Source organism: Lithobates pipiens, unplaced genomic scaffold (genome assembly GCF_037356315.1).
Source record: "Lithobates pipiens isolate NorthernLeopardFrog02 unplaced genomic scaffold, aLitPip1_a1.2 Scaffold_18, whole genome shotgun sequence".
NCBI lineage: Eukaryota > Metazoa > Chordata > Amphibia > Anura > Ranidae > Lithobates > Lithobates pipiens.
This window is the reverse complement of record NW_027507758.1, coordinates 18,306,452-18,334,192: the sequence shown is the minus strand read 5'-3', so window position 1 is coordinate 18,334,192 and position 27,741 is coordinate 18,306,452. Positions and strand designations below refer to the sequence as shown.

The 27,741-nt window shown below is 44.9% G+C and overlaps 1 protein-coding gene across 1 annotated transcript; it reads left to right on the top strand.

The window, feature by feature from the left end:
• Positions 1-1,265: 1,265 nt before the first annotated feature.
• Positions 1,266-27,740, top strand: RSPH9 (radial spoke head component 9). The gene is made up of 5 exons (XM_077485415.1): positions 1,266-1,575; positions 6,837-7,002; positions 7,198-7,327; positions 10,933-11,079; positions 26,909-27,740. The coding sequence occupies exons 1-5, from the start codon at positions 1,343-1,345 to the stop codon at positions 27,067-27,069; spliced, it is 837 nt and encodes a 278-aa protein (XP_077341541.1). The 5' UTR covers positions 1,266-1,342; the 3' UTR covers positions 27,070-27,740.
• The last annotated feature ends 1 nt before the right edge of the window (position 27,741 follows it).

The window sequence follows — 27,741 nt, the reverse complement described above, 5'->3', positions numbered from 1 at the left end:
CGCGTATTAGGCTGCATTCACACCTGAGCGTAGTATCTGGTTTTGAGTGTTTTTCTGGTGGGTTCTTGCATGTTTTTATGTGTGTTTCTGGCGCGTTTTTCTGAGCAATTTGTGCGTTTTTATACAGTGGTGTTTTTTTTTTGTTTTTTTATAGCCAATACAGAATACTATCATCTGTTGCATCATTTGTTGCTAGGTTTTTCTAAAAAAAATTATCGCTTTCCCATCAGATTTTATACTTTTTTTTTTTTTAATCTTATATTTAATTTATTTTTTTGTTAGTGTAAGGGGTTAGGTTTCGGGTTAGGTTAGGGTTAGGATTAGGGGTTAGGGTTATTTACTTTTTTATTTTTTTTATTTTAGCGTTAGGCGTTTAATAATACTATTACTACTACTAATAATAAATGAATAAATTAATGTAAAATAAATACACAAATAAATAAAAATATTCTTGTATAATAAATACAATAAATTAATACTATGTAATAATACATAAATAATTAGCCCTTAACTTTAACACATAACCCTTAAAAAAATATATAATAATAATAATAAATAACTAAACCCCTTAACCATGAAACAAAAAAAAAAATAAGATAGTATAATAATTATTATTCCTATATATTTTTTATTTGTTTGGGTTTGGGTGTTTATTTTATTATTATTATTATTATTATTATTATTATTAATAATAATAATTTATTTTAAATATTTTTTTAAGGTAAGAAGTTATTATTTATTTAGTATTACATATTATTAATTTTTTATATTTATTATTTATTTATGGTGTTTTTTTTTAGTCATTTTTGTATTTATTTTTTTATTACTTCATTTATTTTTCATTTACCATCGGGACAAGAAGTGAGAAAATAACTTATTTTCTTACAGTGGGAGGGGCTGAAATCAAGAGGAGGGGTTTATTTTGCCACGCCTCTAAACAAAAATGTCTTGTGTGTTTAGACACGCCCCTTACCCAGCTCAGACTCAGCTTCCAGGAATGATCCCATTAGGCGGGGGGGGGGTGGGGGGGGGAGTCTTCTCTGCTACAAACACAACTAAGTAACCAATGACAGGCAGCCATAGTCCCGCCCACCTAGCTACTAAGCACGACAAGACGCTGACAGGAATGGAAGGCGGGGTCAGTTTGCAACTTGGGAGGGGAAATAGCTGTTGTGTCATGGGATAGGCGGTCCTAATGGTCAGGGCACGCCTCTCCGGTGTTGCTAGGCCGGTGACGTCTTTCCTGGAGATGGGACGCGGTTCGGGGACGTCACTTCCTGGAGACGGGACGCGTCGCTATAGAGACAGAGCGGAGACAGAGCGGAGACGGGATTAGGGAGAGATGGAGGCGGACGGGCTGCTGATGGGGATGGAGATGGTGTCCGGCTCCGGTGTGGGCCTGAGCCCGGAACACAGCGCCGCCCTGCGGACATCACTGCTTCTCCTCCGCAGGAACATGAAGCTGTCCGCGGTTCTGTTCTGGGGGAAGATCCTCGGAGTCCGGGGGGACTATTATATCTGCCGGGGGACCGAGGAGGAGGGCGAGGAGCTCCGGGGGAGGAAGACCTTCTACAGGTGAGGAGACCCGATACATCATCTGTATGTATCTATATACTGGGAGAGGGGGCCTATAGATCCCTATATATCTATATACTGGGGAGGGACCTATAGATCCCTATATATATAATGGGGAGGGGGCTAAAGATCCCCATAGATCTACATACTGGGAAAGGGGGCCTATAGATCCCTATATATCTATATACGGAGGATGGGGCCTATAGCTTCCTATATATACACCATACTGGGGAAGGGGGGTCTATAGATCCATATATATATATATATATATATATATATATATATATATATATATATATATATATATATATATATCATACTGGGGGAGGGGGTCATGTAGATCCCTATATATACCATACTGTGGGGGGAGGCCTAAAGATCCATATATACCTATATACTAGGGAAGGGGACCTATATATACACACCATATTTGGGAAGGGGGCCTATAGATCACTATATATACATCATGCCGGGCACCTATAGATCCCTATATGTCCATATACTGGGGGGACCTGTAGACCCATATATATGACGGGGAATGGAGCTAAAGATCCCTATATATCTATATACTGGGAAGGGGACCTATAGATCCACATATACCTATATACAGGATGGGGACCCATAGATCCCTATATATACACCAGGGCTGGATTAACGTAGGGGCTATTGGAGCTGCAGCTCCAGGCCCCTACCTTAATATAGGCCCAGACACCCAAAAAGGACATGGAAAGCAATGGGTCAACGGGAAGGGATCTCCCCTGATGGGCCCTGCATTCCACATGCACCGCCTGGGCAGGGTGGTGGGATTGATAATGGGCACTGCATGAGCAGTCCTAACAGGAGCCTGGGGCACGCCAATGCAGGGCTCTTACAGAAGTCTGGGGCTTCCATAGTGTTAGACCTGCGCAGCTGCACTCTTTCAGCTCAGAGTGCACGCCAGTGCACGGCCCTTACAGAAACTTGGCAAATCAAATGCCAGGCTTCCCTAGTGTTATGCCTGTGCGGCTGCACACTTTTGAGTTTGGGGGCATGCCAGCACAGGCTCCTGGAAAGCTGAAGGGTGCCCAGTAAAAAGCCCACCAAAATCCTCAGCACCAAGCACATGATGCTTTTAATCCGGCCCTGATATACACCATACTGGGGAGGGGACCTATAGATCACTATATATAACAGGGAGGGGATATAGATCCCTATGTATCTATATACTGGGGAAGGGGACCTATTGATCCCTATATATCTATATACTGGGGAAATGGACCTATAGATCCCTATAACTATATGGGGGAACCCATAGATCCCTATATATCATACTGGGGAAGGGAACCTATAGATCCCTGTGTGTGTGTGTGTGTGTGTGTATGTATGTATATATATATATAAAACAATACTGGGGGTCTATAGAGCACTATATATATATATATATATCATACCGGGGGGAAACCTATAGATCCTTGTATATCCATATACAGGGGAGGGGTCCTATAAATCCCTATATATGATGGTGGAGGGGGCTAAAGATCCCTATATATCTATATACTGGGGAAGGGGACCTATAGATCCCTATATATCTGCATACGGGGAGGGGACTCAAAGATCCCTATATATACATCATACTGAGGGAGGGGACCTATAACTCACTATATATACCATACTGGGGGCGGGGACCTATAGTTCCAAATATATACCATACTGGGGGAAGGGGGGCTAAAGATCCCTATATATCTATATACTGGGGGAAGGGACCCATAGATTCCTATATATATCGATATATGGGGAGGGGATATATATATATATATATATATATATATATATATATATATATATATATATATATATATATATATATATATATATATATATATATATTACATTACACCATGCTGGGGAAGGGGGCTTATGGATCCCTATATATCATACTGGGGACCTATAGATCACTATATATACCATACAGGGGAGGTGACCTATAAATCCCTATATATCTATATACTGGGGAAGGGGACCTATAGATTCACATATACCTATATATGGGATGGGGACCCATAGATCCCTAGATATACACCATATGGGGGGCCTATAGATCACTATATATATATATATATATATATATATATATATATATAACACGGGGAGGTGCTAAAGATCCCTATGTATCTATATACTGGGGAAGGGGACATATAGATCCCTATATACTGGAGAAAGGGACATATAGATTCCTATAACTATATACGGGGAACCTATATATCCCTATATACAATACTGGGGAAAGGGACCTATAGATCCCTGTATGTGTGTGTGTGTGTGTATATATATATAATACTGGAGCACCTATAGATCCCTATATATCCATATACTGGGGAGGGGACCTATAAATCCATATATATGATGGGGAGGGGGCTAAAGATCCCTATATAGCTATATACTGGGGAAGGGGACCCTATCTATCTACATATGGGGAAGGAACCCATAGATCCCTATATATACACCATACTGGGGAAGGGGACCTATAGATCACTATATATGCCATACCGGGAGGGGGAGGGGACCTATAGATCCATATATATATACCATACTGGGGGAGGGGGCTAAAGATCTATATATATATATATATACCATATTGGGGGAGGAGGGCTAAAGATCCCTATATACAGGGGTCACGTCCTGGGGGAAAAAGTGTGGGAACTCCCACCCAAGATTCCCACCAAAAAAAAAAAAAAAAGATACGCTCATATGCACGAACACTTCAAAAGTGGTATTTTTCATCCAATTTTCATATTGCTCCTCCTCTAGGTTCTCTCATCATATGGCACTGAAGATAGAGGAGGGGGGGATTCAGCGGGACACACAGAGCAAGTATGCAGGAGACTGGGGGGGGGGGATGGAGAGACAGAAAATCAGGAGGGGCGGCGGGGAGGAGCATCACAAGAGGTCTGACTAAATACAATCTCTTAGCAGCAGGGACCTAATCTACCCGTCAGCTAGCTGTGATTGACAGGTAGATCGAAGAGGAAGCTGTCATGGGGCCCCCTACTGGCAATGCCTGAATGGTCAGGTGTGTGGCACTTACTATTGCGAGCTGTGTCGGCGGCTGCTGGTGTAGCACCTCCCACACACCTCACATACTTCAAAGTCTTGCAGGACGCGGCTGCTAATGGGAACTGAGTTCCTGTTGTGGAAAAAGTACAGGAACTCCGATCCCATGCGTTCCCGCAGGACTTGAGCCCTGCCTATATATCTATGTACTGGGGAAAGGGACTTATAGATCCCTATATATCTATATAGGGAAGGGAACCTATAGATCCTTATATATACATCATACTGGGGAAGGGGGGCCCATGGATTCCTATATATCGTACTAGGGGACCTATGGATCACTATATATACCACACCAGGGGGCTTAAAATCCCTATATATCTATATACCGGGGAAGGGGACCTAAATAGAAGGGGGCCTATAGACCCATATCTATATATCTCTCATACTGGGGCCTATAGATCACTATACACACACACACACACACACCATACCGGGGCACCTATAGATCTCTAGATACTGTGGAGGGGACCTATAGTTCCCTGTATATGATGGGGGAGGGGTTGAAGGTCCCTATATATCTATATACCGGGGAAGGGGACCCATAGATCCCTATAAATCTGTATATGGGGACCTATAGATCCATATATATAATGGGGGAGGGGGCTAAAGATCCATATATATCTATATACGGGGAGGGGACCTATATATCCATGTATATATCATACTGGGGGAGGGCATATAGACCCCTATATATCTATATACTGGGGAGGGACCTATCGATCCCTTTATATCATGCTGGTGGACCTATAGATCCTTATATACACCATGCTGGGGAGGGGGGCTATATATCCCTATATATCATTCTGGGCAGGGGACCTATAGATCCCTATATATCCATATATATATATATATATATATATATATATATATATATATATATATATATATATATATATATATATATATATATATACAATACTGGGGGAGGGGACCTGTAGATCCCTATATATACCATACTGGGGGAAGAGGGACCCATAGATCCATATATATACCATACTGGAGGAGGGGGCAGATAGATCCCTATATATATCATACAGGGGTAGCCTATAGGCTATATATAGAGGGGCCTATAGATCACTATATATAACATACTGGGGGATATAGATCCCTATATATAACATACTGGGGGAGGGCCTATAGATTTCTATATATAATATACTGGGGAAGGGAACCTATACATTGTATATACCCCTATATATACCATACTGGCCAGAGGGGGCTCAGACTATATCCAACCCCCAATACAAGCCATATTGAGGGGGGAGGGGGACCTTCTACAGGTGAGGGCCCCCCATAGACCATATACTGTATATACCATAGAGGGAAGGAGACCTTCTACAGCTAAGGGACCCCTATAGATTCCTGTAAACTATATATACACACCACACCCGCCATTGTGAGTGGGAGGGAGACCTTGTACTGTTGTGGGTCCCCTACAGACCATATACTACTCCCTTTTACATACCTTACTGTACCTTACCAAGGAGGACCTTCTACAGGTGAGGGGACCCTATATACTTTGGACTATATACATACCATAGTGTACAATACTGGGGGAAAGAGCTTTGATAGGTGAAGTTGCCTCTATATATAATATATACACCATACTGTACATTGCTGGGTGGGTCTTCTACAGGTGAGGGACCCCTATATATGCCACACTGTGCCTTACTAGAGAAGATAACCTTCTATAGGTGGAGACCCATATACATACCATACTTTTCATTATTGGGAGGAGGACCTCCTACGGGCAAGGCTGATGTAGTCTCACTATGGACCATATACCGCCTATATAATTCCATATATATATATATATATATATATATATATATATAATTTATTATTACACCATACTGTTTACAGGTGGAGGGGGACCATATACCCCCCATATATCATACAGTATATTACCTCCTATAGATGAGATAGGTTCCTATAGGTATTACTATATACTGTCCAGTGCTAATAGAAGTCCCAGCAGAGCTCTTGTGTTGGGGAACTCGATGACTGCCGGAGAAGTGATTTCCAGGCCCTTGATCCGGGTTGGTGGTTTATTGTTGGATATTTGGGGGTCCTCTAGGTGGGAGTTGATCTCACTAGAATCTGTTTGCTGCCTCCAAGGTTCATCCCCCTGTTCACCTTCTGTCCTCGTTTTCTTCTTTTCCTGGCAGCCTGAACTGTATGGACTGGTGTCTCCTGCCGCCACCCACCGAGGCCATCATTGCTGAGGGGCAGGTGATTAAAGGTCGATTTATGGGAGACCCATCTCATGAATATGAGCACACGGTGCGCAAGAAAGTGGGTGAAGGGGGCGCGGCCTATGAAGAGGAAGTGACGGTAAGTTGGGATCAGCTCTGTGAGCTCCGTCATACCAGATTTGAGTAAAACCGGAAGCAGCATGACCTACAATTCAACATTCTGAGCCATATGGTTTCCCATACATTGAGGATTTTCACTTCTTCATTCATTTGACTTGGATGGGGAAATCCAGACAGATGTGACAACCCTTCTGTTCTGTTTTCCCCCAATTAGAATCACATCAAAGAGGAAACGCGTCTGGTGGCCACCATCGCCATGATTGACAAGGAGGCAACCGTGGTACCGCGAGGGGCCTTCATCAAGGATCCACTTGGAGCGGTCAAAAAGAATCCATGTTTCCGAGGTAAATATGAGGGAGAATAGGAGGCCCAACAGATCCTCCGACATCGCAACCATCTACCACTAACTAAACTTGGGTCAGTTCCTGACTAACAGCGTGCTCCCTAAAACAAACAGGCAACTCTTGTCCCTTCTAGTGTTCTGTGAGCACTCAGCCACTTCACCCAGCAGCAGGATCTCACAGCAGAGAGAGAGCCCTGGACCAGAAAGGATTTGCCCCCTTAATGACCAGGCCATTTTTTGCGATACGGCACTGCGTCGCTTTAATAGACAATTGCGCAGTTGTGCGACATTGTACCCAAACAAAATTGGTGTCCTTTTTTTTTTTTCCCCACATATAGAACTTTCTTTGGTGGTTTTTGATCACCTTTGCGTTTTTTTTGGGGGGGTTTTTTGCACTATAACCAAAAAACCGACCAATTTTTGAAAAAAAAAATCAATATTTTTTTTACTTTTCGCTATAATAAATATCCCACAAAAAACAAATTTCTTCATCAGTTTAGGCCAATATGTATTCTTATAGATTATTTTGGTAAATAAAATCCCAATAAGCATATGTTGATTGGTTTGTGCAAAAGTTATCAAATTTACAAAATAGACGTGTCAGGTCACCTTGAGGCGAGGTGACAGGTGCACATCGTAGGGATCAGGAGTGCCCCGCAAGGTTGTGGACCCTAAGGCTGACTGCTGCGGACGGGAGACAGATCCCACCGAGGCTAGAGCGTAAGATTCCCTGGGGGGCGGAGTCTAAGAGCCAGCAGGTGTTCACCAGAGCCTCTAGTGGTGAGGATGGACTTGGCTGCAACTGGCTCCAGGTTGCGACCCACAGGGTCCCCCAGCTCGCACCCACAGTAGGCAACAGGAGGATAGGGATAGTGAGGGATAAAGCCAAGGTCGGGGCCACACGCAGACAGGAATAGTCAGGGACATGCCAATAGGTCAGGATCACAGGCCAACAGGGATAGTCAAGGACACGCCAATAGGTCAGGATCACAGGCAAACAGGGATAGTCAAGGACACGCCAAAGTCGGCAACGGAACAACAGAATAGCACACGGCAGGTAACAGGAAGCTAAACACACAAAGGAATACACAATGGTTGATCAGCGCATATATATATATATATATATATATATATATATATATATATATATATATATATATATATATATATATATATATATATATATATATATATATAATTTTTTTTTTAACTGGTAATGGCAGTGATCAACGATTTTTAGCGGGACTGCAACATTGCGGTGAACAGATCGGACACTTTTGACGCTTTTTTGGGACCAATGACATTTATACAGCGATCAGAGCTAAAAATAGCCACTGATTACTGTATAAATTTCACTGGCAAGGAAGAGGTTAACACTAGGGGGCAATCAAGGGGTTAAGTGTTCCCTAGGGAGGTGTTTCTAACTGTGGGGGGGAGGGGACTGACTGGGAGTAGAGAGAGATCGCTTTTCCTGATTACTAGGAACAGCAGATCTCTCTCTACTTCCCTGACAGAACGGGGATCTGTCTGTTTACATTGACAGATCCCCGTTCTGTCTCTCTGAGTAGCGATCGCGGGTGGCTGGCAGACATTGCAGCCGCCGGCCATGCGCATCGGCGTCGCTCCCCGAATAGCTCTTAAAGCGGCCGACATACAATGACAGCAATTCGCGCAGCTGTGCCAAACTGCCACAGTACAACAGCGGCGGCTGGTCGGCATGTAGTTAAGAAAACAACATGCTGACCGCACTCCAAAGTGTAGAGGATGATAATGTTGCTTTATTCCAAGTTAAAACACATCATGGTAACACCGATACAGACACGGCAGAGGCTGACGCGTTTCACGTGCAACGTGTCTGTATCGGTGTTACTATGATGTGTTTTAACTTGGAATAAAGCAACATTATCATCCTCTACACTTTGGAGTGCGGTCAGCATGTTGTTTTCTTGGCTACCCATCCAGACCGTGGCCTGGACCTGCACCTAATTAGTAGAGGAGCTCCCACCTGGAGTGGCACAACCCTGTTTCTCTGCTAGATTCCCTGAGCATCACTTACATCTGAAGGCTTAGCACAGCTGAGACTAATAAGGGCTGACTAAGGCCCCTTTCACACAAGAGGTGCGATCGGGTCCAGCTGTCTGGATTTCAGCCGGACCCGATTGGACCCTCCATTCTCCTCTACAGTGTATGAGATGTAAACAAACTTGTGTCCGTTTACACCTGGCTATGTCCGGGTCCAATATGATCCAGTAAAAAAGTAAAAAAAAACATAAGGGTACCTGTTCCCCTCCATCTGGATGGATCGGATTGGAGGGCACTCGGGTGGAAACAGACAGCAAGTCCGTTTACATCTGGCTAACCATAGAGCAGAGCAGGCTTTGTCCATGTATTATCATCCGGCCGCTCCGCTCTGCACAGCAGGGGATCAGCAGATGGATCCCCTGCTGAGCAAAACCAGACCCAACCAGAAAGGAGCCAAACAGATATTATGTGGACTTAGGAATGGAGGCTTTATCCCACCCAGAGCTCTACAACCCTCTGGGCTCAAGGACCCAGAACATGACTTCTTCAGATACCCTGAAAACAAAAAAGTCAGTTTTCTCTTTTTCAATCATAAATCCACGAGCCCCTCATCATGTGCAGGTGAGAAACCTAGGTGACCCATACACACCATCCACAGTCCTGCCAGCCAGTGCCTTACAGTGCATAGATCAGCCTTTCTCAACCTTTTCAACACAGAGGAACCCTTGAAATAGTTCTCCAGTCTCGGGTAACCCCGGCTAAAAATTTGAACTCTACAACTCGTGATACATTAGTGTGATGGTCAGTGGGAAGAATGGTCCTTACACTTGTGGTCATTGGGAAGAATTACCTCCTTACAGATAGTTAAAAAGATCAATGGTGTCGGTGGGAACTTATCTGAGAGGCAGAAATTGCCCAATGCTGAAGGAACCCCTACAACCTCTGGAGGAACCCTGGTTGAGAATCACTGGCATAGATCTATATACCCAAACGTATGTGGATCCCCCTTCAAATTACTGAGTAGACGGCTGACCTTCACAGGTACGCTATAGAGCCAAAAGTATATGGACCCCTCCAAATGGGTTCAGGTGTTTCCAGTGAAGGGTCTTGTTAATGTTACATCTTAAAAAGACATTATAGATAGTTCTGCTCTTCCAACCTTGTGGTACCAGTTTGGTGAAGACCCTTTTCTGTCCCACCATGACTGTCCTCTGTGTACAAAGCCAGCTCCATAAAGACATGATGTGACCAGTTTGGCGTGGAGGAACTCAACTGTCTTCTACAGAGCCCTGTCCTCAACCCTACTGAACACTTTTTGGGATGAATTGGATTGTGAGCCAGGTCTTCTCATCCAACATCAGTACCTAACCTCACAAATGGGCACAAATACCAACAGACACCCTCCAAAGCCTTGTGAAAGTCTTCCCAGGAGAGTGGAGTCTGGTATATTCACAAAGGGGGCAACACCATATTAATGGCCCTGGTTTTTTGAATGGGTTGTCCAACATGGTAGGATGGTCTGGTGTCCATAGACTTTTGCCCATGTAGTGTTTATAGAAAAATATTCATTCATATTTTTTTCAGGTCTTACAGTAAGTGAAGCCAAGAAGCTGAGTTCATTCTTCCACTTCACCCCAACTGTGAACCCCAAGAAACGGTCGCTGTTGGAAATGGCTGATCTGGATCCTTCAATAGACTTCCTGGACACCTTGGAACATGATATCCCCAGAGGTGAGTGAACACCAGTGATATAATTGCACCCTCAGATGTAACTGGTGGGGGGGGATTCTGTACTCAGTAAAGCAGTGCTCCCCAAATTTCTTGTGCTTCTGGCTATCGGCTCCCCAAAAAGGATTAAATACAGTTCACATGGCAATGTGTCAGAACCCCCCCCCCCCCCTGATACAGAGCCCCCATCTGGTGACTATCCACTCATAACTGAAAATGGTTCTAAAGGCTTTTTCTTTCCTTCTTGTATTCTATGCATGAAGGTAAAAAAACCTTCTGTATGTATCTCCCACCCCCAAACCCCCCTCCCCTTATACTTACCCGAGTCTAAATGCAATCAGCACGTGAGCACAGGCTGTCTCCTCTTTCTCCATCCCAACAGGGCAGATTGATAGCCAATGGCTGCCACTGCTGTCAATCAAATCCAATGACGAAGGGGGGAGGGAGGGGGGGAAGGGCTAAATTCTGCTGTCTGTGTCTACAGACATAGACAGCGAGGCTCAGGAGTAACCTCTCACGAGGACGCTCACTAAAGAGGGGGCGCCAGGAGCGCTGATAGGGGACCCAAGAAGAGGAGGATCAGAGCAGGTAAGTATAACTAGTTTTTTTTTTTTTTTTTTTACTTTTTAGAATCACTTGAAGCTCAGGTGATATTGAGGAGTGGAATATACAATCACAGCCTGCAATGTGTGTCTGTTGTCTCTGAATGTTCCAGAACTTCAGCTCTGGTAGTTGTAGGGCTTCCATGCAGGGCCGTCTTTAATATTGATTTGACCCTGGGCAAACATTTTCTTGGGCCCCCCTACATGCAATTTCGCTCTCCACATTGAGACATACAATAAATAGCAGCTAGACTCAACATCAGTTTACTGAATGAGATCAGGCAACGATTGCTATTTGTTGCCAGAGGTTACAGTGTATCATTACCGCTCACTGACTGGCTGCTAGAGGTTACAGCACACATTATGGGTCACTATTTATTTTCTAGAGGTTACAGCACATGACTTCTGCTTGTTGATTGGTTTCTAGAGATTACTGTGCATCAATACTGCTCACTACTTGGTTGCTAGAGGTTACTGGACATCTATACCACCCACTGATTGGTTCCTAGAGGTTACTGCATATCCTTACGGCTCAATGACTGGTTGCTAGAGGTTACATCACATCATCTCCCCACTGCATGCACACCATGGACTGGGGATGTGAGGGGACCCATCAATAGACAGAAAACTCTTAGGAATCCTAGGACTCCTGGGATCAGTGGCAGCACTGGGGGAGGGGGCATTTGGATCAGTGGCAGTGGGGTGGGGGGGGGTGGGATTAGTTAGGAGGCAGTACACTGTGGCAAATTCTGAATCATCTAGAGCAAAGCTCGGCAGCATTAGTAACATCATTTCACACTGAGATATCGGGACACAGCACGGGACTAAAACTTCAAGGGATAAGGGAATTTTAACTGGGATAGTTGGCAAGTATGAGGCAGCTGCTTTGGGCCCCACAATAGTAATGGGGCCCAGGGCAGCTGCCCCTTTTGCCCTGCCTTAAAAACGGTCCTGCTTCCATGCATCACATTCCAATGTAATTCACCTCTGATCTCTCCATTCCCTGCTGATTTACATGTCGAGTGACAGAGCCAGCTACCCAACTCTGTCATGTCTGGCTGCTTGTGTGTCTACAGGTTTAGGTTGATTTTGGGGCATTGCAGCAGACAGAAGTCCATATCCACTGAGAAATGAAGACAGACCAGGAGAAACGGGAATGTACTGGAGGCTGTGTGGAAAGGCGCGGATCTCAGAGGTGCTCAGATCGCTCAGGAGTCACATGACACAGGATGATCCGGGTGCAGCAGGAGCCACAGAATTTACTGGGGGGGACACAGAAGTTACAGGAGATATTGCAGCAGGGTTGCTAAACTTAGGGTTAGCAACTTCTAGATACTCCAAAGCAAAGAAGGGAGAGACACTCACTATAAAAGCCAACATCTAATTGTATTTCCTTGCAAACAAAATTCCTGTGACGTCACACAATTGCTTAGTGCTCACAGAACTCTCACCCTCTATGTGTTGTTAAATCAGCCTTAAGGTATCGTATATTGGTGGTGGCGGGCTTCCACTTCCAGACTCCCGATTACCAGGTCACTCGTAGTTCCGGATGTCATGTGAGCATAAAATAAATTCCTCCCATAGTGCAAAACGTAAAACAACTAAAGATTTATTCAAAAGCCAAATGGATTCTTACATAGACAAAGTTATAAAAGTGAATTTAAAGAGCAACAACAGCATTCCAGATGCCTCTTACCGTCCACTTCCGGTCCACTCTGTATTTCTGGTCACGCCCTAAGCGTTACGTCACGTGAATTCAGCCCCCTGATGAAGTCGTGTGATGTAATGCTTAGGGCGTGGCCGGAAATACAAAGTGTTAAGTCATGTGACTTCATCAGGGGGCTGAAGTCACGTGACGCGATGAAGTCAAGCCATGTAATGCATAGGGCGTGGCCAGAAATACAGAGCAGACCGGAAGTGATGTCAGAGGCGTCTGAAACACTGTTGTTGCTCTTTAAATGCGCTTTTATAACTTTGTTTATGTAAGAATCCATTTGGCTTTTGAATAAATCTTTAGTTGTTTTACACTATGGGAGACATTTATTTTATTCTCACATGACATCCGGAATGCCGAGTGACCTGGTAATCGGGAGTCTGGAAGTGGAAGCCCGCCACCACCATAAGATACCTTAAGGCTGATTTAACACCACATAGAGGGTGAGAGTTCTGTGAGCACTAAGCAATTGTGTGACGTCACGGGAATTTTGTTTGCAAGGAAATACAATTGAAGCGATTGTTTTATCGACACTTGGAAGAATTTATGGACTTTAGATTATTATGCAATTTTGTTTGTGATAATTAGCACGTCACTGTTTATAGGTTTCGCAATTTTGGAGATTATTCTAGAAGTTGCGCTGATCACTTTATACTTACATTTATCTATGTGCACTGCGTACACTACAGGTCTAGCAGTAGTTTCATTTCATTTATTATATATATTTCCGTTTTATTCACTTGGTAGCGCGAGGGACAACACTTTTCAACATGAAAAGCAGCCCAGTAACCACTGCAGAAGAGATTTTTGCACTTTTTGTGATGTAACAACTAAAAGCTTAAATGTATTTTATTGGGCTTGTATGTGATAGACCAACGAAAAGTGGCACATAATTGTGAAGTGGAAGGAAAATGATAAATGGTTTCCAATTTTTTTTACAAATAAATATGTGAAAAGTGTGGGGGGGGGGCATTTGTATGGCGCCCCCCGGAGTCAATACTTTGTAGAACCGCCTTTCACTGCAATTACAGCTGCCAGTCTTTTTGGGGGTGTCTCTACCAGCTTTGCACATCTAGAGAGGACATTTTTGCCCATTCTTCTTCTTTGCTAAATATCTCAAGGTCTGTCAGATGGATGGAGAGCGTCTGTGATCAGCAATTTTCAAGTCTTGCCACAGATTCTCAATGTGATTTAGGTCTGGACTGTGACTGGGCCATTTTAAAGCCCCATACACACTATCAGATTTTCTACTGATTTTTTTCCTTCAGATTTACCAAAACCATGTAGTGGGCCTGCCTGATTTCATACAAATTGAATCTCCTAAGGTTTGACCTCATATTATATGGTTTTGGTAAATCTGAAGGAAAAAGTCAGCAGAAATCTGATGGTGTGTATGGGGCTTTTCACATGAATATGCTTTGTTCTAAACCAGAGATCTCCAAACGACGGCCCTACAGCTGTTGCAGAACTACACGTCCCATGAGGCATTGTAAAACTCTGACATTCACAGACATGACTGGGCATGATGGGAATTGTAGTTCCTGAACAACTGGAGGCCCGTAGTTTGGAGACCCCTGATCTAAACCATTCCATTGTAGCTCTGGCTGTAGGTTTAGGATCGCTGTCCCGCTGATGAATGCTCTCCTTGCACGGTCGGTCAGTTTAGGTGGACGGCCATGTCTTGGTAGGTTTGCAGTTGTGCCATACTCTTTCCATTTTCGGATGATGGATTGAACAGAGCTCCGTGAGATGTTCAAAGCTTGGGAGATTTTTTATTTTTTTTATAACCTAACCCTACTTTAAACTTCTCCACAACTTTACCTTATCCTTGACCTGTCTGGTGTGTTCCTTGGCCTTCATTATGCTGTTTGTTTACTAAGGTTCTCTGACAAACCTCTGAGGGCTTCACAGAACAGCTGCATTTATACTGAGATTAAATTACACACAGGTGGACTCTATTTACTAATTACCGCATTTATCGGCGTACAACACGCACATTTTTCCCCTTAAAATCAGGGGGAAATGGTGGGTGCATGTTATACGCCGATCCCCCACTGATTGTGAGCCTTCCGGCTCTCTCAGTCCCACGTGAGCCGCCGAGAACGGGCAAGAGCTGCCGAGAGAGGCCGAAAGCCGCCGAGAACTATCGAGTGCCGCCGGGATACACAGGACATCTGGCTCTGTATCTTGGCGGCGCCATTTTTAAAGTCTGCAAATGACACTGGGGCAAGGCTGCAATGACAAGGATGCAGATGGATACTAACAAGGCTGCATTGATGGGCATTTAAATGTAATTTTTTTTTCCTTAAACTTCCCTCCTAAACTTGGGGTGCGTGTTATACGCCGTCAAGTGTTATACGCCGATAAATGCATTAGGTGATTGCTGAAGGCAATTGGTTCCACTAAAGTTTAGTTAGGGGTAACAGATGCCAGAGTAAAGGGGGCTGAATACAAATGCCCCCCACACTTTTCACATATTTATTTGTAAAAAGTAAAAAAAAAATTAGAAAACCATTTATCATTTTCCTTCCACTTCACAATTATGTGCCACTTTGTGTTGGTCTATCACATAAAATCCCAATAAAATACATTTATGTTTTTGGTTGTAACATGACAACTTGTGGAAGATTTCATGGGGTATGAATACTTTTTCAAGGCACTGTATTCCCATACTACACTGTGATTTTAGAATATATAAGCTGGCCTTTGACCTTTAGGTTCGGTTCACACCTAAGATGGATCTGTCTCACAGCAGGGGGTCGGGCACGTCTCGGTTCACCGAATTTAGCCTGAATTTTGGGCTGAATTCGGACCTGAAAAGCACCGGACCTGCTGCGGAGATATGTGGACCGGCTCCATAGAGATCTGGTGAAAATCTCCTGCTATTGCAAATCGGATGCGGGGAATCTCCATTGCTGCAGGTTTTGCTGGCTGTGGCGGTCCCAGGCCGAGTGCAATTGGTGTCACTGCGCCTGCGAGAGGAGCCGGCGCTATACGGGAAGTATCGGATTGTGTGGCTCTGCTCCCTCCGCAGCCGCGCTCCATTTAACGGCCAGCTCCATTCAGAACACTAATGCTCTGGGATGACAGGAATCCGCAATCTGGGTCGACCCGCCATCCCAGAGGGCTCCCCTGATCCGTGCCCCAACATGCAGTAAAATAGACTTTTACTCTTAAAGTAAAAAAAAAAAAAAAAAATCAGAGCTGTGAGATGAAGAGCGCACAGCCGATTTTCTCATCGGTATAAAATGTTCTCGATGTGAAGTGAGAGTCGTATTAATGTAATGCGCTGAATTCTCACAATGCCGCTAAATATGACTGCCAGTACATGGCATTTCCATCGTGTCTCTCTGCTGCCCGCCGCTCGGTGGATTCCCTTGTATGGTGCGCAGTTTCTTTTGAGATCATATAAAGCCAGAAGTGCTTTATGGGGTGATAATCCGCATCTGAGCCGGCAGGTGGTGGGAAATCCAAGTGATACATTCCTGAGGATGATGGGAGTGACAGCGAGCCGATCTGTTGTTACTGTACAGCAGACACTGTGGAAGTACGGTCACAGATGCCAGGGCAGGGTGGCCCCCAGACGCTAGGGTGGTCCCAGACACCAGGGCAGGGTGGCCCCCAGACGCTAGGGCAGAGTGGCCTCCGATACCGGGGCAGGGTGGTCACATACGCTAGGGCAGGGTGGCCCCAGAAACCAGGTCAGGGTGGTCACATACGCCAGGTCAGGGTGGTCACATACGCCAGGCCAGGGTGGTCACATACGCCAGGTCAGGGTGGTCACATACGCCAGGTCAGGGTGGTCACATACGCCAGGTCAGGGTGGTCACATACGCCAGGTCAGGGTGGTCACATACGCCAGGGCAGGGTGGCCCCAGAAACCAGGCCAGGGTGGTCACATACACCAGGCCAGGGTGGTCACATACTCCAGGTCAGGGTGGTCACATACACCAGGCCAGGGTGGTCACATACTCCAGGTCAGGGTGGTCACATACGCCAGGGCAGGGTGGCCCCCAGATGCCAGAGGCGGTACAGATGCTGGCACCAGGGCAGCCGCAGGCATCGGGGTTAGCTGGTATATGTGGCCTCATCTTTGTGGGTTCAGATTGTAAGTGGCAATTTTGCAGTCACCAGTCAGATGGCAGTTTTTATTCTTTAGCTCACATTGGTGACATCGCTGTTAGGATCTGATTAGTTGCTATTGGTAGTTTTTCTACAAAAGTAGGGATGATCTCAGGCATGTTCAGATACAAGTCCACCTGGTCTATCCCTCCAGGAAGCTGCAGACCACCAATCATAAGCAGCCAAGGCATTGCCCGTTGCACGTATGGAAGGGTCCTGTATACACACAGCTGCGGAGCAGGGAATGCCTGAGCCACTTATGATTGGTGGTCTGCAGCTTCCTGGCGGGATATCTCAGGTGGGTTTGGACTTGTATCTGAACACACCTGAGCTCAGCTCATCCCTGTTCAAAAGCAAAATACCACCGAAAGTCATTCAGTTCTGTGTGGTTGCTGGCAAGTTATTCACATGCTGGTCTGTATATCTGTTAAACCACCTCCCCAGTTCCACCCACCACACCTTCACTCCTTGTGGGAGGGGCAGAGACACAAACTATTGCAGGAAATCTCATCATTGTAGGAGGGGCAGAGACACAAACTACTACAGGGAAATCTCACCATTGTGGGAGGGGCAGAGACACAAACTACTGCAGGAAAGTCTCACCATTGTGGGAGGGGCAGAGACACAAACTACTGCAGGAAAGTCTCACCATTGTGGGAGGGGCAGAGACACAAACTACTGCGGGAAATCTCATCATTGTGGGAGCGGCAGAGACACAAACTACTGCGGGGAAGTCTCTCCATTGTGGGCGGGGCAGAGACACAAACTACTGCGGGGAAATCTCACCATTGTGGGCGGGGCAGAGACACAAACTACTGCAGGGAAGTCTCTCCATTGTGGGAGGGGCAGAGACACAAACTACTGCGGGGAAGTCTCTCCATTGTGGGAGGGGCAGAGACACAAACTACTGCGGGGAAGTCTCTCCATTGTGGGCGGGGCAGAGACACAAACTACTGCGGGGAAGTCTCTCCATTGTGGGAGCGGCAGACACACAAACTACTGCGGGGAAGTCTCTCCATTGTGGGCGGGGCAGAGACACAAACTACTGCGGGGAAATCTCACCATTGTGGGCGGGGCAGAGACACAAACTACTGCAGGGAAGTCTCTCCATTGTGGGAGGGGCAGAGACACAAACTACTGCGGGGAAGTCTCTCCATTGTGGGAGGGGCAGAGACACAAACTACTGCGGGGAAATCTCATCATTGTGGGAGGGGCAGAGACACAAACTACTGCAGGAAATATCACCATTGTGGGCGGGGCAGAGACACAAACTACTGCAGGAAATATCACCATTGTGGGCGGGGCAGAGACACAAACTACTGCAGGAAATATCACCATTGTGGGCGGGGCAGAGACACAAACTACTGCAGGAAATATCACCATTGTGGGCGGGGCAGAGACACAAACTACTGCAGGAAATATCACCATTGTGGGCGGGGCAGAGACACACATAGGGTCATATTGCAGAACAGATTTTTTAATTTCTTGCTGAGGGATAGTCTGAGACTTTTCTTTCCTCAGACACTCTGTGTCCATTGCTGTCGGAATTGGTAGCACCGGTTCTCCTGGGTCACTGTCAGACATTTTGCCTCTTCCAGTGACTGTGGATTCGGGTCTCAGCCTGGTAACACTCTAGGAGCGTCTAATAACATCTCTGTTAGTAATTACAGACCCGGATATAAGAATGGAGATTAGTTCCATTCCATCAGCCCCCGTTAGGCCGGATCAGCTGAGCACATTGAACCGCGCCCGTCTGAAGATTTCCCACGTGTCCTATGCCTACACCGCACCCTTTCCTCTGCCCCGGGGCCCCGGCCTCACACAGCTGGCCCTTGGCAGGTGCCACAAAGAAAATACAATCTGGTTTTCATTGCAAGGAAAACAAATTGCTGGGAACATTTTTCCACTCTGACGCTCGGCGGTTGGATAACAGGCTCTTCCCGAGCCGCAGACATCACAGGAACGGCTGTGCGGTGCTGTAACTAATAGCAACCAGCTAGGTGCCGGGATTTTGTAGAAGTCCAGCACTGAGGAAAACAGGCTTGAAATGGGCATTGGCTGAAATATTTAAGTTTACATTTTCTTAGTATTCCCCCAGAGATGGATTGTATGGTTTACTAAAATGGGAGAAAGTTTTCATCACGAAAAAGGAAAGCAGTCGCATTCCAGGATAAAAGCCGCCATTAAGATTTTATTATTCCATACAAATGAATATTATGATTTCTTGTATCGGATACATTGTGGTTCACCTTCTGATATTATGATGTAATTATTGTTATTGGGTGATCTGATGTAGTTATAGAACTATGTGAACTACTTCATATACATGTTTAATTTGAAATTTTTAAAATTTATTTTATAGTACTAAAGGGTGGGTTCTAAAATTGAGAGGTGTGTGTGTGTGTGTAGATATAGATATAGATATAGATAGATATATATATATATATATATATATATATATAGATATATAGATAGATATCGAGATAGATAGATAGATATCGAGATAGATAGATAGATATCGAGATAGATAGATAGATATCGAGATAGATAGATAGATATCGAGATAGATAGATAGATATCGAGATAGATAGATAGATAGATAGATAGATAGATAGATAGATAGATAGATAGATATAGATATCGAGATAGATAGATAGATATCGAGATAGATAGATAGATATCGAGATAGATAGATAGATATCGAGATAGATAGATAGATAGATATCGAGATAGATAGATAGATAGATATCGAGATAGATAGATAGATAGATATCGAGATAGATAGATAGATAGATATCGAGATAGATAGATAGATAGATATCGAGATAGATAGATAGATAGATATCGAGATAGATAGATAGATAGATATCGAGATAGATAGATAGATAGATATCGAGATAGATAGATAGATAGATATCGAGATAGATAGATAGATAGATATCGAGATAGATAGATAGATATCGAGATAGATAGATAGATATCGAGATAGATAGATAGATAGATAGATAGATATCGAGATAGATAGATAGATAGATATCGAGATAGATAGATAGATAGATAGATAGATAGATATCGAGATAGATAGATAGATATCGAGATAGATAGATAGATAGATAGATAGATATCGAGATAGATAGATAGATAGATAGATATCGAGATAGATAGATAGATAGATAGATATCGAGATAGATAGATAGATATCGAGATAGATAGATATCGAGATAGATAGATAGATATCGAGATAGATAGATAGATAGATAGATAGATAGATAGATAGATATCGAGATAGATAGATAGATAGATAGATAGATAGATAGATAGATAGATATCGAGATATATAGATAGATAGATAGATAGATATCGAGATAGATAGATAGATAGATATCGAGATAGATATCGAGATAGATAGATAGATATCGAGATAGATAGATAGATAGATAGATAGATATCGAGATAGATAGATATCGAGATAGATAGATAGATAGATATCGAGATAGATAGATAGATAGATATCGAGATAGATAGATAGATATCGAGATAGATAGATAGATAGATAGATAGATATCGAGATAGATAGATAGATATTGAGATAGATAGATAGATAGATATCGAGATAGATAGATAGATAGATATCGAGATAGATAGATAGATAGATATCGAGATAGATAGATAGATAGATATCGAGATAGATAGATAGATAGATATCGAGATAGATAGATAGATAGATATCGAGATAGATAGATAGATAGATATCGAGATAGATAGATAGATAGATATCGAGATAGATAGATAGATAGATATCGAGATAGATAGATAGATATCGAGATAGATAGATAGATATCGAGATAGATAGATAGATAGATATCGAGATAGATAGATAGATAGATATCGAGATAGATAGATAGATATCGAGATAGATAGATAGATATCGAGATAGATATCGAGATAGATAGATAGATAGATAGATAGATAGATAGATAGATATCTATATATATCTCTATCTATCTCTGTATGGGGTATATGTTATCATTTTAATATAAATTATACAAACTTGATACAATTTGTATATGTGGCAGAACCTACCTTCCCTGTTTCCCTGAAAATAAGACCTAGTGTAATTGTCGGTGATGGTTGCAATATAAGCCCTACCCTGTTTCCCAAAAATAAGCCCTACCCTGAAAATAAGACCTACAAGGACTTTAACTAGGGCTTATTTTGGGGGGTAGGGCTTATATTGCAGCCATCACTGACAATCACACTGGTCTTATTTTCGGGGAAACAGGGTAGGTTGCATACCTAATGCTGCGTATACACGACTGGACCTTCCAGCAGAAAAGGTCAGACGGAGTTATGGCGGACTTTCCGAACGAATGGACTTGCCCACACACAAGCGGACTAAAGTCTGTTCATTTTGAATGTGATAACGTACGACGGGACTAGAAAAGTAAGTTCAATAGCCAGTAGCCAATAGCTGCCCTTGCTTGCGTTGTATTTGGTCTGTTGGACCAGCACACAGATGAACGCATTTCCCGATAGGAATTGAGTCTGTCGGACAGATTTGAAACATGTTCTACTTTTAGGTCCGTCTGAAATTTTTAAAGAAAAACGATCGGATTATCCCACACATGATCGCACTATCCAACGGAATTATTCAGTCGGACCTATTCTGCCGGAAAGTCCGGTCGTGTGTACACGGCATAAGAATTTTTCAGCCAGGCTTGGGAGAGGCTGTGCATAGCCTATAGCAGGGGTCTCCAAACTGCGGCCCTTTTCTTGCTTTTATCTCCCCCTTCGAGCACTATATCATTCACTGACACCAATGAAGGGCACAATTCCTCCCAATTACATCCATGATGGGGCACAGTTCCTCATTATGACACCAACAATGGGGCCCAATGACACCAATGACAAGGGATTGTGTTACTCCCACTGATGTTGGGACATTTTGTACTACTGATCACCATAGTCCGGCTCCCCTAAAGTCTGAAGGACAGTAAACTGGCCCTTTTTTTTTTATAGAAAGTTTGGAGACCCCTGGCCTATAGGTATGACCTTGAAAAGAAGCTTTATCAAAACCTGTGCTGTGCTTACAGGGGTGGACTGACAATTTATGGGGCCCCCAGGCAATCAGAGATTATGGAGCCACACAGTATACACAGACATGTTCCTATTGGCTGAGAAGGTACTGGAGAGGCGGGGCAGCTATAATCTCAGGATTTTTAGACCAAAAGGATGTCGGTAAGGGACATTTCAGAGACGGATGTAAAAAAAAAAAAAACACAGATTTTTACATACTGTCCCTGGTTTTACTGAGCCTGGCAACCCTGATGGGGCCCCCTAGTGGCCCGGGGCCCTCGGGCAGTGCCTGAGTGGCCAAATGGTCAGTCTGCCCCTGTGTGCTTATAATACACGGAGGATGCTGGAATACACAGGCAATTATTTTGTGAAGGTAAAGTAACCATTTAAAGCAGATCTTTCCATCTATTAAATCTTCTGCCCTTGTTGTTGTTTTAACTTTGGATAGTAAAACTTTTTTTTTTCTGCCAGTAAATCCCTTATACAGCCCAATTCCTGTTTCTTGTCTGGTCATTAGCCTAGGATTATGACATCATACACAGCTCTCTCTCGAGACTTTACCAGGAAGGGAGGGGGTATGAGTCATAAGAGGGCCAATGAGAGCTGCAGAGCTGGAGGTGTGGCCTCTGTGAAAATCCTGGAAGTGAACAGGCAGAAGCTTCAGCTGCCCACAGTTAAAATGGTTGCAGCCAGACTCAGTGGAGGGATATTTCTGCAGCATATTTTGGAAGCTTCAGAATGGCAAAGATGTTTTCATTACAAGCAGACTGACGTTCCTCTTTAAACAGGCCACTTGATATAATAACAATCCTCCCCCACCTATGCCCACTCTATGAATAAGCTCACTATTAGAAAAACATGTCAGAGGGTGGAGATCAAGTGGTCTGCCTTGCATTATGATGGATTACTAAATCCTTAGGCTGCTTTCACACTGGGGCGGTGCGGGCGTCGGCGGTAAAGCGCTGCTATTTTTAGCGGCGCTTTACCGTTGTTTTAGCGGCGGTCTGCGGGCGCTAGCGGGGTGGTTTTAACCCCCGCTAGCGGCCGAAAAAGGGTTAAACCCGCCCGCAAAACGCCGATGCAGCGGCGCTTTGCAGGCGGTATTGCCGCGCTGTCCCATTGATTTCAATGGGTAGGAGCGGTTTAGGAGCGGTGAATACACCGCTCCTTCACCGCTCCAAAGATGCGGCTAGCAGGACTTTTTTCACTGTCCTGCCAGCGCACCGCCCCAGTGTGAAAGCCCTCCGGCTTTCACACTGGAGTAAAAGGGGCCGTTTTTTTTCAGGCGCTACACAGGCGCTATTTTTAGCGCTGTAACGCCTGAATACCGCCCCAGTGTGAAAGCAGCCTAAGGGTGGGTTTTATCCTGGAGTGTGGCTACTTCCCTTCTGTTTGTTATATAGTTACATAGTAGGTGAGGTCAAAAAAAGACACAAGTCCAACCCATGTGTGTGATTATATGTCAGTATTACATTGTATATCTCTGTATGTTGCAGTTGTTCAGGTGCTTATCTAATAGTTTCTTGAAACTGTCGAAGACCACCGCCTATGGAAGAGAATTCCACATCTTGGTCGCTCTTTCAGTAGAGAACTCTCTACATAGTTTAAGGTTAAACCTCTTTTCTTCTCTAATGCATGGCCACGAGTCTTGTTAAACTCCCTTCTGCGAAAAAGTTTTCTCCCTATTGTGGGGTCACCAGTCCGGTATTTATATATTTTGGGGTCACCAGTACAGTCAGGGCCGCTGATAGAAATTATGGGGCCCCATACAGCCTACCTGACGGGGCCCCCTTCAGCTCCACCCCTGGCCCCGCCCATGGTCCCTTCTTCAGCCCCGCCCTGTCCCAGCCCCTCCCCTGACCCCGCCTTGAAACAAAGTGCAGGTTTGTCTACAAGTGATAGGCATGGCTGGCACTGTCTGCAGCACATTACGGCATTGGCGGCACTGTCTGTAGCACATTACGGAATTGCCGGCATGGGTGACACTGTCTGTAGCACATTACGGCATTTGCGGCACAGGTGGCACTATCTCTGCAGGCAGCACATGCGTTATGGGCCATAAAGCATGTGCTACCGGCAGACAGTGCCGCCAATGCTGTAACGTGCTGCAAACAGTGCCAGCCGTGACACTAATGGCATAACGCATGTGCTACTTGCTGACAGTGCACCCATGCCACCAATGACATATTGTGCTGCAGACAGTGCCACCCATGCCGCCAATGGCATAATGCTATTGGTAGCATGGATGGCACTGTCTCTGCAGGCATCACATGCGTTATGACATTAGCGTCATGGGTGGCACTGTCTGCAGCACAATATGGCATTGGCAGCATGGGTGGCACTGTCTGCAGGCAGCACATGTCTTATGGGCCATAACGCATGTGCTACCTGCAGACAGTGCCACCCATGCCACCAATGCCATATTCTGCTGCAGACAGTGCCACCCATGCTGCTAATACCATCATGTATATACGCTGCTGCATCAGTAGTAGATCTTGAATTCCCCTCCAAGCAAGCACACACCTGTGTCATTTTTAGCTGGGCTCCATGAGGCACTTGTTCCCTGATCCTGCTGCTGCCTGAACTGTCCACAAATGATTCCATTCAGATGCGATCATGTCAATGATGCCAGCTACTTATTTTTTGTGTTCTGCCACCGCCGCTCGCCTCACTGGCACTTCTCGCAAGAGGAGGGGGGAGGAATCACTCCACGGCGCCAAGGGGGACAGCACGATAGAGGACGCACTGGCTGGGACTTGAGCCACAGCCAGCATGAAGAGCGTGTGCAGAAGAGGTATTCTTCCGCACCCGAAATAGAGGAAATAGTCCCTCCCCTGCCGCCACCTAGTCTGCAGATAGCTATCTGCACAAAAAAAAAAACTTAAAAATAACCGGGGGGTGGTGGGGGCTATTTGGTTGGTAGTTGAGCCGGATCGGCCATGGCTGGAGGATTTTTTTTTTTATATTAATTATTTGTCTGCTCAGCTTGCCCGGGCCCGGTACAACAGGGCCAGTCGTACTGGCCTATCAGCGGCCCTGAGTACGGTATTTGTATATTGAAATCATATCCCCTCTCAAGCGTCTCTTCTCCAGAGAGAATAAGTTCAGTGCTCGCAACCTTTCCTCATAACTAATATCCTCCAGACCATTTATTAGCTTTGTTGCCCTTCTTTGTACTCGCTCCATTTCCAGTACATCCTTCCTGAGGACTGGTGCCCAGAACTGGACAGTATACTCCAGGTGCGGCCGGACCAGAGTCTTGTAGAGCGGGAGAATTATCGTTTTATCTCTGGAGTTGATCCCCTTTTTAATGGCAATATTCTGTTTGCTTTGTTAGCAGCAGCTTGGCATTGCATGTCATTACTGATCCTATCATCTACTAGGACCCCCAGGTCCCTTTCCATCCTAGATTTGTGATTGTAAGGCAGGCCATAGACCAAGGGTGCTTAATCTGTGGCCCTCCAACTGTTGCGGAACTTCCAATCCCATCCTGAATCTGCCTTTGGGAGTCAGGCTGGTAATTGTCAGCCTTGCAATGCCTCATGGAACTTGTAGTTCCGCACCAGCTGGAAGGGCACAGGTTGAGCACCTATGCCATAGACAGCAAACTGGTATCCCTCCAGCTGTTGCGGAACTATAAGTCCCATCATGCCTCTACCTGCGGGAGTTATACTTGTAATTGTCAGCCTTGCAATGCCTCATGGAACTTGTAGTACCGCAACAGCTGGAAGGCCACAGGTTGGGCACCCATGCCATAGACCAGGGGTAGGCAACCTGGTGTTCTCCAGCTGTTGTGGAACTACATTTACCATGAGGCATTGCAAGGCTGACAGTTACAAGTATAACTCCCGCAGGCAGAGGCATGATGGGACTTATAGTTCCGCAACAGCTGGAGGGCCCCAGGTTGCCTACCCCCTGCCAGAGACGATTCCCGCTTCAACACAGACCATGCGGAAAGGGGAATCCCTCCTGCTGAGTAATTGTCTGCTCTCAGCAGGGGCGGGCTGGAGAAGACTGATTATTCCTAGCTGCTAGCGATAAACGCAAGTGAATCCAGCAGGCTGATTGTACCCAAGTTGATTGATCTACTTGCTTCATTCAGCCTGCCCACACACGGTTCGACTCTCAGCCAGTTCCTACTGAACCAGCCGAAATTTGAACCATCTATGGCCGGCCTAAGAGGAACAAACCACTGGAGGAGCTGGCACCTGGGGTGGGATTGTTGGGGGGCAGCTATATCTGCAGCAGAGCGATGGAAGTTTTATGGTATGGGAGAAAGTTTTTGTTGTTCACGACAGCATTGTGTTTCTTCTCACAGGGTGCTGGAGTCTGCAGTTCGAGCAAGGGAACGGTGTGGTCATCCTTCGTAGCCTCCTATGGATCGGACTGACTTTCTACCACGTTCCACTCACCGCACAATACGGTCATGTCTACATTGGGACCGGGGAGAGGAACAACGACCTACCCTTCATGATCTGACTACACAGGACGTCGGCACAGCGTTATCCAAAGACCTCTGGTGGAGTCGATGTAACTATAGTTGTGCTCAAGTTTGCCTCCCCTTGGAAAATTGATAATATACAGCAGGGGTCTCCAAACTGCGGCCCAAGGGCTAGATGTGGCCCTTTGTGGGCCTTTATCCAGCCCTTGGGGCACTATTCCTCCAAAATTATATGAGGCTCCAGCAATGGAGCCTCATATCAAATGATGGGATCCACTAATACTAATGATGGGATACTATTCCTCCTACTAATACGAATGATGTGGCACTTCTCATACTGACCACTAACCCTGGGGCCATATTTATTCTCATGGATGTGGGGTTCAGGACATTTTCTACCCCCACTGGCCACAATCCAGCCCCCCTAAAGTCTGAAGGACAGTAGACTGGCCTTTTGTTTAAAAAGTTTGGAGACCCCCTAATATATATAGAACATATTTTTTTAAAGAAAGCATGAGTGAGCAGGCAAAACCTATTTCTTATGGGATATATATTTTGTAACTGTAGGTTATAATAGAATGGCACAATCATAAAACAAGAGTAAGCACATTCTGTGTGAAACGCGTTAACTGTCTTCTGGTTTGGAACTGTGATGTTTGTACATTTTATGCATTGAAGACTTCAATAAATGTCATTAATCTTTCTCCTCG